Source organism: Pinus tabuliformis, chromosome 5_1 (genome assembly GCF_031772625.1).
Source record: "Pinus tabuliformis cultivar Carrire ecotype Pingquan chromosome 5_1, CPIR1, whole genome shotgun sequence".
Lineage (NCBI taxonomy): Eukaryota > Viridiplantae > Streptophyta > Pinopsida > Pinales > Pinaceae > Pinus > Pinus tabuliformis.
This window is the reverse complement of record NC_142305.1, coordinates 168,406,452-168,417,741: the sequence shown is the minus strand read 5'-3', so window position 1 is coordinate 168,417,741 and position 11,290 is coordinate 168,406,452. Positions and strand designations below refer to the sequence as shown.

The 11,290-nt window shown below is 36.7% G+C and overlaps 1 protein-coding gene across 1 annotated transcript; it reads left to right on the top strand.

Moving 5' to 3' along the window:
* The first annotated feature begins 302 nt into the window (after positions 1-302).
* On the top strand, positions 303-10,981 carry LOC149163964 (uncharacterized). Its single transcript, XM_089429325.1, has 6 exons — positions 303-375; positions 643-842; positions 990-1,073; positions 1,209-1,377; positions 10,417-10,661; positions 10,763-10,981. Exons 1-6 carry the CDS (start codon positions 303-305, stop codon positions 10,979-10,981), a joined length of 990 nt encoding a protein of 329 aa, XP_089285451.1.
* The last annotated feature ends 309 nt before the right edge of the window (positions 10,982-11,290 follow it).

Sequence of the window (11,290 nt, the reverse complement as noted above, 5' to 3'; positions counted from 1 at the left end):
CATTTATTGAAGAAATATGCCACTTATGGCTAACAATAAACACCCCAATGCAAAGTATATTAAATACTCCATATAATGAAATGTGGACTCTCGAATCTAAAATAGCAACATTTTTCCCCGTATATCATGGTCGGCATCTATTTATAATAATGACCCCTTTGTAAATAAATATATCTATAAATATATCGTTCTGGACGAAAACCTTCCCCCCAGAGTCCGCAAAGTAAGTTTTCCCGCTCAGCAATATAATTAGATCGTTATTTTAGTTCACAGGTAAGCCACATCGTGAGCAGCCAAATACCATGGGTGGCGTTTGGAAGGAACGTCTGATTGACAAGCTTGAGAAATTGGAGAGCACAAGAGAGAGTGTGGAAGGTAATTGTTTTTCTGAGATTTACTCTGCTTATTTTTGGAAAATTAAAATTTCAGTAATAGCATCCCCCTGGTTAATTTATCCTCAGTCCTCGGCCTAAAACCGATATATAAAACTAGATAATATATGAATAGGTATGAATAATTTTATTTAAGTTTATGAAAGACCTGCTAGAATCTATGGCATTAGGGAAGGAATTACAGAAATTTACAGTTGCTTTAACGTTATTATGGAATGGAACATTGATATAATAAGTTGGCCTTTATCAGTCACTTCCCAATGGTGCATCTTCTACCGGAATGAGGCACAGGCGATAGTGGAGACATGGTGTAGAGATTTTGAGAAAGCAAGCGAAGACAAGAAAATCTCATTGCTTTATCTTGCGAATGACATCTTACTGAATAGCGTGGAGAGGAATGGCTGTGAGTTATTTGTGAATGAATTTTGGCGGGCTCTACCAATATATCTTGTAGATATATATTCAAAGCGGAGGACAAGTTATAATCGAAGCTGTCTCGAAGCTGGTATATGCTGTATTCTCTGATGAATAAATGATATTTGAATGTTTGTATTTTATGTATTCTGATCATTTTTTAGTTTTTAAATAAAAATGTAGGTTGGCATATGGGAAGATCGCAATGTTTTTAAATTAGGTCATCACAATCTGAGAACACATTTTCTTGGAGAAAACCCCCATCAAGTTCGGATGAAGGATTTGACCCAATGCGCCCCAGAAAAAGAGTGAGACAATTTACCATACATTTGTTCATTACTTTCAGTAATATTGTACTAGGGTTTCCCTTTTGATGTTTTCTGTTAATTGGTATCATTTTAGAAACTGGAAGTTAGATTCGAAGGTGGAGGTACTGCGGAGAGAATATTAACAGCATACCAGGCAGCCAGAGAGGAGCATATAGAGGAAGATATGATATTGAAAACGTGCGAGTCTTCGATGAAACGGTTGAAAGAGATAGAGAACGATGTACACAACACCTGCCAAACTGGTATGTAGACAAACAACAAAAGTAGTTAATAAATTGTTGTGTTTCTTTATTGCCGAAGCGAAGTAAGTTTGCTGGAGAGGCGAACATGGTTAAAGCGAGCATAATTCTATATCAAATAAATAATAACTCTGATTCCGTAGTGTATCAACACATTCTGACAACCATAACAAAATTTGCTCATTAAATATCTCGCCTCACACCAATTTACTAATGTCTCTTCACGCTCAGTCTTCTCACAGATTTCTGATTTCGTCGCTTCTCTGATGTCCTGCCTCAATGATAATAATGCTAATCTTGGCTTTCAAAACTCATCCATTTTAGCACTTTCCAGTTGGTTTTTCGTTTTGTGGAAAAGTTGGTTTTTGGTTCTCTCATTTCCACAGGTAGAATTCCTGATTCGATACATTTCTTTATATGTTGGCTTTAGAGTTCACTAGAGCAAGATCTGGAGCATGAACTTAAGAGTTATTGTTATTTTTTTACATAATAAGAATTTTTTTCAAAATTCAGTTATTTTTTCAAACTTCAGTTTGCTCAAACCAGCAGAAGAATTCCGAATATAGGTTTACTCATCAGTGGTTGATTTATTATTAATAGTTAATGAAAATTAAGCCACCTGAAAATTATTTTTCTGATAGTCTGTAAAGAGCATGTCTTTCCATGCTTTCACTCATACCAGATACTTCTGCTTTCACTCACACCAAATACTTCCATACTCTTTCACTCACACCAAATACTTCCATACTTAAAGTGTTCACCTATTTTACTAATTCTTATTCAAAGAAAAACAGTTTTAGAATTAAAAAAAAACATGCTTTTGCTTCAGGTTAACCTGACAAACAAATTTGGCGTACTAATGAAACTCATTCAATCTGAAAAACAAATTTGGGGGACTAATGAAACTCATTCAATATGATACTAATAGAAAGGTGTTATCCGTGTTATCCATTCCCTGTGGTTTTTTAAAAATTTGATACTAATAAAAACGTATTATCCATTCGCTATGTTTTTAAAGAAAAGCTCATGATTTGGTTTGGGGCTTAGAAGGAAACTGGGAATTCTTCGGAAGTAGCTAGGTGTAGCATATGCTTTTAAGTGGGTGTTATTTTGTTTTTTAAGCCATAGTTATTTTTTTTATTAAAGAATAGAAAATAAAAAAATTTCAACTTGTGTACGATTATAGGATTTCACCATGTAATTTTTTATTCATATTTATTTTACATTATGTTCATGTTTAATTTAAACACAGATTTAAATTAAGAAAATAATATCTAACAAAAATAATCATGCAACATGAAAAAACAGTAATTTATTTATTTTAGTCTTTAACTTGTTTTAAAACCCACACTGGTAAATAAGGTGACAGCACAATCTAAACATGAATGCAATTTTTTCACAATTTAAAAAGAGAAACACTCTTCCTTTGCCTACCTGTCTGTGAAGTACCTGGCTTTCCTTGTGGGTTTTAGCACCTTCCGGTTGGTCTTCTCTCATTTCCACACACCAAATTCCTGACTTACACATTTCTCAATCCGTTAGCTTTTCGGTTCATGAGAGCCAGAATAACACTCTTCCTTTACCTAACGGTCTGTGAAGTACCTGGCTTTCTCGGTTGTGGCTTTCCGGCGGGTTTTAGCACCTTCCTGTTGGTCTTCTCTCATTTCCACAAGCCAAATGTCTGACTCACACATTTCCCAATCCGTTAGCTTTTGAGTTTATGAGAGCTATGTAGTAGAGAAAGATCCCAACCATGAAATAAAAGCATAGTTTTGATTTTTTTTACATGGTAAGAAAATTTAATAGAACTTGGTTGCTAAATTAGCAATGGGATAGTTAATGGTAGTGTCAGGCCAGGGTAACTCTAGAATGAATGAGCTGAAGAAAAAACTGATTGCATTATTCATTAGCTAACTAACATTTATATACATAAATATGACGGATCAGTTCATCTTCTTGATAACTCTCTAGTTCACCCATCCGTTGAGGATTAGGTGTCAACATTCTCCTCTTAATCTGAAGGGATGTTGGTGAGTCCAAGCATCGTTCTGAATCTTTCAAGCTTTTCTCTTCCAAGCGCTTTGGTGAAGATGTCTACAATTTGCTCGTTTGTGGAACAATGAAGGAGATGGATTGTTTTGGCCTCAACATGATGTCGGATCACATGATATTTAGTATTGATGTGCTTAGTACGATCATGGAACTTTGGGTTCTTGGCCAACTTTATTGCAGAGGTGTTATCAATCATGAGTGGAGTTGATTGTATTTGTTTTACATGCAAATCTTCAAGAATTTTCCTGAGCCACACAATTTCTTTCGTTGCTTCAGCTGCTGCCACATATTCTGCTTTTGTTGTGGAATCTTGATTGTTTGCGTGATCTCCAGGAGACAGCTCCTGATCCAAGACTCATAGCATATCCTGAAGTAGATACCCCAGTTTCTTTGTCTCCATCGAAGTCTCAATCAGAGTATCCAATCAAGTTGAAGTCGTCCACTTGTGTATACTTGATTCCAAGGTCTTGAGTTCCCTTCAAGTACCTTAGAACTCTTTTTGCAGCAGACCAATGTCCCTTACAAGTCTTTTGCATAAACCTGCAGAGGATTCCAACAGCAAATGAAATGTATGGTCTGGTAGTAGTGAGGTAGATGAGACTTCCTACAAGCTCTCTATACTTTGTTGCATCCTCAAATTCCTTTCCTTCAATAGATGTGAGCTTCAAGTTTTGTTCCATTGGAGTAGAAAGAGGATTGCACTCTGTCATGCCAAATCTGTTTAACAAATCTCCAATGTATTTCTTTTGAGAAAGAAATATGGACTTTGGATGTTGGGTTACTTCAATGCCAAGATAGTAATGAACATAGCCCAAATCAGTCATTTCAAAAATTTTTCCTAATTCTTTCTTTATGGGTGCAATATAGCTTTCATTGTTCCATGTCATTAAAAGATCATCTACATATACCACAAGATATACAACTGTTTTGCCAACTTTCTTGACAAATAAAGTTGCATCATCAAGATCAAAATGATTGAAGTTGAGTTTCAAGAGATGCTCAGTTAGTTTTTCATACCAGGCTCGTGGTGCTTGTTTGAGGCCATACAAGGCTGGGACATAAAAACATTCTCTTTTAGATCTCCATTCAAGAATGCAGTTTTTACATCCATTTGATGGACTTTCCAACCGTTTTGAACAGCTAGTGCAAAGAGTGTCCGGATGGTGGCCCATTTTTCTGTGGGGGCAAAAGTTTCCTCATAATCGACCCCTTCCTTCTGTGCAAAACCTTTTGCCACAAGCCTAGCTTTGTGCTTGTCAAGTGAGCCATCAGCTTTGTATTTGTTCTTGCAGACCCACTTGCAGCCAATTGGTTTGGTTCCAAATGGAGGATCAACCAGCTTCCAAGTGCCATTCTTTATGAGGGCATCATACTCCTTCTGCATCGCTTCTTTCCATTCATCATGAGAAGCAGCTTCTTTGAAGGAAGTTGGTTCAAAATCTGTAGACAAGTTCAATTCACAATCATAAGTAACATCCATATCAACAGGTGAATTAGAGTTATCTACATCACCTCCATCTTGTCGGTTTGTATTTCTGGTCCCTGTTTTTCCAATTTCATCAGGATGAACACTTTCAAGTGTCTTTGTCAGCCACTTTGTGGGACCTTTCTGAGATGGTCGACGCTACTCTGTTGATTGAGTTGGGACTGAATCAAGATTGAGTCTCCCAATTCTATCAATTACATCACTTAAAGCATCATCCGTTGTTGGAGTTTCATGCAAGGGAGATTGTTCTTCAGAAGAAGATTCCACATGTTGTTCTAGTATAGGAATCCCCCCTTCAAGAGGTGGAATCTGATTATCAAACTCTTGAAATGATTTTGGTTTTGTGAATCTATCCAAGCGATCAAGTTGCCGCTCAACAACATTCTCAGATTTAGATGATTCAAGAAAAATGACATCTCTAGATAAAACAAACTTTATATTTACTTCATCATAGAGGCGGTATGCTTTAGATGTGTTTGAATACCCCAGGAAGATACACTTACGACTTCTAGCACCAAGTTTGTTTCTATGTACTTTTGGTATTAAAGCATAACAGGTGGAACCAAAAATCCTGAGATGTTTTACCGAAGGAACATGTCCATACCACAATTCATAAGGATTCTTGTTTCTTATAGCACTAGATGGACATTTATTCTTTATATATGTAGCACATAGAACAGCATCAGCCCAAAACATTGTCTTTACATTTTTGAAGAAAAGCATGGATCGTACCATATTCAAAATTATTCTGTTCATTCTTTCAGCTACACCATTCTGTTGAGGATTATAAGGCACAGTTGTTTGATGTTTAATTCCATGTTGGCGAAGATAGTGTTCAAATTAATTTGATGTATATTCTTTCCATTATCAGTGCGAATAGACCCAATATGAGATTGTGCATCATTTTCAATCCACTTATGAAAATTCTTGAATGTTTGAAAAGCATCAGATTTGTTCTTCAATAAATAAACCCAACACATTCTGGTGTAATCATCAATAAATGTCATGATATATTTATTTCCATTTGCAGAAGGAACAGGCATTGGACCACATAAATATGAATGAATGAGTTCAAGCTTCATATGTGCTCTTGAATGTGAATCATGAAAAGACTGTTTGCTATGCTTTCCTAGAATGCAAGCATCACATTGCTTATGTTTTCTAGGAATTGTAGGCAAACCAGCAACACCATTTTTCTTCAACAAGCAGAGACTATGATAGTTTAAATGTCCAAATCTAGCATGCCATAATAAACTTGATGGAAGTGTACCTTCTTCATGATGAGAAATATATGAGAAATGTTGTGCATAAGCAGAAGTTCCTTGCAGTTTAAGAAGTCTTTCTTCTTCTATACCCCTCATGACAAGTGAGTGGTCAGATGCCTTTCTTACCTCAAGCTTGCCATCAAACATATGAATGGAGTGACCTTGCTCGCGGATGTGGACCAGGAACAACAAGTTTCTCTTGAGCTGTGGGAGATGTAGAACATGGTCCAGAAGAAAGTCTGGAAGACCAGGCAGTTTAAGTCTGATTGTGCCAAGCCCTGATGGCTTGATTTTTGACTGATCTTCAAAGTATACTCCTCCATCAACATTGTCAGTGAAATCTTCAAAAAAATCTTTCCTATGAGTCATATGACAGGTTGCTCCTGAATCAAGCAACGAGTCATTTTTCGAAGAAGCAAGTGAAGCATTAAACAAATCTTTATTTACTCCAATGTTACATTGTGCCTCAATATAGTGAGCGGATTCAGGTGCTTTACCTTTGTATGTGTCATCAGTTTTACCTTTCTGCTGATTTCTTCTTTGCTCAATTTTTTCCCATGGTAGCTTGCATGTAGAAGCATCATGTGATCCATTTCGTTTGCAGTGAATGCAATGCAGATCTGCCTTTTCTGCTTGAGAATGTCTGCCCCCCCTGCCTCTGAAGTATCTTCCTCTTCCTCTTCGTCCACCTCTTCCTCTTGTAGAATCTTGAGCAGGATGCTTTTCTTTATGAGCAAGGCAAACAGTCTCTTAAGAAGATTCAGGGACTGTTTTCTTTCCAAAGGCTTTCTCTCTTTCAGCAAACTTTTTCACAAGAGACTCAAAGGTTATGTCTTTAAGATTTCCATTTGCTTGTAAAGACTCAAGATAATTGGAGTAGGTAGGATAGAGTGCTTTGAGAAAGGCAATAAGTGAAATATCCAGCTCAACGTTAGTGGATTTAATATCATGCAATATAGACTTTATTTCAGATGCAAGAGCGAGAGGATCATTATTTTTCAGTTCAAGAGTGAAGAGTTTAATCATGAGCTGAACAACTTCAAGTGCAGAATGTGAATCATAGAGTTCTTTCAACTTTTGTAAAGCTTCAAAGGCAGTGGAATAGGATGAAATATGACGACTTACTTCTTCATTTACAGATGCTGCGATCAATGCATAGGCTTTGTTGTTCTTGTTTTCCCAAATGACAAGTTCTTTATCTGATGTAGGCTGCACAGGGTCTTTGTCTTCTTCTCCGACACACACTCCTTTCCACAACTCATTGTAGATGAGGGTGTGTTTTACCATCCGAGACCATTCTGAATAGTTCTCCTTGCCAGTGAGAACTATTCCTACCATAGAAATGATTGAATGCATTCTGTAAAAAATACTTCTGCTGATAAAAAAAACTTTCTCACTTCAATATCACTTTAATGCTTTAACTTTTCAAAGCAGCATTACCATTCAAATGAAAAAAAAAAAACTGTGCAATATTACAACTGCTTTGAATGAACAAAACTGTGCAATATCATAGGCATTCAAATCAAAGGCTGATGATTTTAAATCCTTTCATCAGCATCTCCAAGTCTTAAAAACTATAATCCTATGAAACAAACGATGTGTAGACAAGCCAGACAAGTCCCTTCTTCTCAAATTCCTTTAAAAAAAACTAACAAATTAGTAGGAATTTGACTATCCTGAAGAGTGTGTAGCAATACACATTGATTTCAAAAGCCACACATACTGCCAGTCCCAAAGGAGTCCATGTATACAATCCAAATGTATGCACTTCTTAGAAACTTGTGCAGACTCAACCAGAATGAGAACTAACATTCGACGGCCGACATTCTCTTGTGACAATGCATATGTTAAAGTCAAACCACGACAAACTTTAGATGCAGCAAAATCTGACAGAGAAAGTCGCCAGGAAATCAATAGAGAAAGTCATCAACGGTCAAAATCACGAATGTTTTCCACTCAGGCAACTTTCGCCCTTGCGAGAGCCTAAACTAAATCTGTTCACCCTTCGTGTACAAAATAACTACAACCATTTTCAATCCTATATTCCTTCGGTGGCTAGTCGTCCCAAGAAGGCCATGTCTAATCATCACATGAAAACCATTTTTAGGAACAACAAGAAAACCGTTTCGGCTCCACCAACTTCAAACAACTTTGGAATGTCATCTATGTCTAAGAAAGGGAAGCTGGAATACGCATCTGTCAAAACTTTGGACATAGACTCAGGCACAAGGAAATCAGAAAAGGAGGTTGTGAACGGTCAAACAATTAAACCGAAAGGATCAAGGAAATCAAAAGAGAAATCGAAGAACGTTGTGAACGGTGAAAAAATTAACCGTTCTACGACCCTTCACAGTTATTCTTGAAAATCTTAATGAAGCTGTGTTCCGGAGCTAGACCAGCTTTTCATTTTCGCATTAGGGCAAACACTTTGCCGTTCAGATAGCACAGAGTGCCGAGGGTTTATTACTCCACTAAGCTCACACATTCGACGGATAGAAATAAAGCTTTCCACAGTTTTCTTATGGACTGTAGAACGACGCTCCTGCCATGGACTGTAGAAACTCATTCAAATCAATAATACTAACAATACAGCTAGAGTACACAGATGCAAAAGAGAGTCTATTACGAGCAACTCGTAACGCTCCAGCATCTGCTCAGGATTTCCGTATTCAGTGCAATAGATGGGCTGACAAATAACGCAGGCGTTCAAGCAAACGTTCATAAAAACAATGCGCAGTCTCTGGCAGTCAGAGAGCGCAATACCGCCTTGAATGAAAACGCTTATAGTGCAGTCAGGCCAGGCAGAAGCAAAGCCAGGGAATCAATGTCAGAGTAGCGCTCAGGACTGAGCAGCTCTCAGGACAGTAGGAGTTACAACTATTTCTCGGACCTGTGCTCTGATACCATGTCAGGCCAGGGTAACTCGAGAATGAATGAGCGGAAGAAAAAACTGATTGCATTATTCATTAGCTAACTAACATTTATATACATAAATATGACGGATCAGTTCATCTTCTTGATGACTGTCCAGTTCACCCATCCCTTGAGGATTAGGTGTCAACAGGTGGTAGCTGCTATTTTAGAATGCAGGTTGAGGCATGATAGTATTCAAAGAAAACTACTTCATTTAGAATTATCTTGTTGTTGCTTTCACTCAGGCTAGATGCCTATGTGTCTCAAGCTTTTAACTTGTTTCCCTACATAGAAACAAACTTTTATCCAAACAAAAACAGATTTAGAATTGAAAAAAAATTATAATTTATCTTGAAGTTGACCTAACATCCACAATTAAAAAACTGAAAAAACTCTTATACTAATTAAAAAAAAGAGCTATGATTCACTATGATTTTTTTTAAAACTCATGGTTTGGTTTGGGGTTAAGCATAGAAGGAAACTGGAAAGGAAAAAGCTGCTCCACAAATAGTTCAGTCCAGTAGTAGCTGTTGTGAAACATAGGCTTTTAAGTAAGTGTTATTTTGTTTTTTCAAATAATTATTTTGTTTTTTATAATAAAATCCGAACTTCTTAAACTTGATACATAATTATTAAATTTAAACCTATAATTTCGTATTAACATTTATTTTTGTCACTAGAAACAAAATAAATATCTGACTATAGTAATCATGCTAACTCATTAAAAAAGTATATGAGAAAAATCAGAGTCATATTGGAGAAGACTGCCTAGTAGCATGAGCCCTATGGTATCTTGAAGTTTAAAGTTTCTCCCATTGATAAGGGCTAATACATCTCGCACTTCTTTGTATGCCTGCGACATCATGTTTGTATTGATATATTATGTATTCAGAGGCTTTTAAACGGGAAAGGGCTTTTTTTACTATAAATTTTAATATCTATGTTTATATGTTATCAGCATTTTGCCAACTGTTTCACAGTTTTGTAACCCAAAAAAACCATTTTTAATTAAATTGAATGTAAGAGGAGTAATTTGATCTGATTAGTAAACATATTACATAAGTGCAAATATATTTCACTTTATGCAATATATTTGCTTTGATTTTTAACCTATTTTAAAACTCTGTTATAAGATACTGGTAAATAAAGTAACCACATAATCTAAATATAAATATAGTTTTTTCACATTTCAAAGAGAAAAACACTCTGCCTCTACCTCACAGTCTGTGGAGTACCTGGCTTTAGCTTCTTGTGACCTCTGTTGCAATTTGTTGTGAAGTTAGCATTTTATTTATTGATCTATTATCTTATTTCATATCATATCAGCGGGGTGCCTGGACATTACGCGGTCGGTTCAATTATCTGATGAACTCATTCAAGAAGAGACAGTTCTGTGGGAATGCACCAAGCAGCTGAGATCTAATGAATCGACAACTGCTGCTGTTATTTCTCAGCTGAGAGAGGCGGTCCAACAAGAGGTAATAATTACAGCCCACAGTGATCGTAATGCTCTGGTACTACTTGTCCATTTACAGGAATATAAGCTGGAGACTCTTCGGGGTCAACTTAAGGTGACTTTGCCCAGCTATTCATTTCACAAATTCTCATGGTGTTTTCTTGCTATAAAATGGTAGATTTCATATTTGAAATTCATCGTATTTCATATAATCAGGAAGCCACCGATTCGGCTGAGAGTGCACGGAGGATTCGGATGAGACTAAAAAACATAAGTGATGGCTCGCATGGAACTTACACTCAAACACAGATAGAACCCAGATACCAGCCAAAGGCAGCTTCGAACACAGTAGCGAACACAGAGACAAACCAGATACCAGCCAAAGGCAGCATCAACCACGTCTATGGGCCACAAAATTGTGGCAGGGGAGGTTAATATTGGAGCAGAGTAGTTTAGTATTGAAAGTGACAACTCAGCCTCATAAACTAAATTCATGTTCATGGTTGGCAAAAGGTTTGAAGATTGTGGTGGTTGTTTTTTATAAAATAAATAGTATTGGAGTGGTGTCGACAAATTTCATAGCGACCATTCGCAGTGAAAAATTTATTCCATTGTTTTATTTGATATTATTATGTTTTACAACATTGTGAATATGAGAATTGGGAAAAGCGGTTTCCGATTTGAGTGTGCTATTATTGACAGCGGTTTAGGGTTTGACTGTATCATTATCGAAAGTGGTTTATG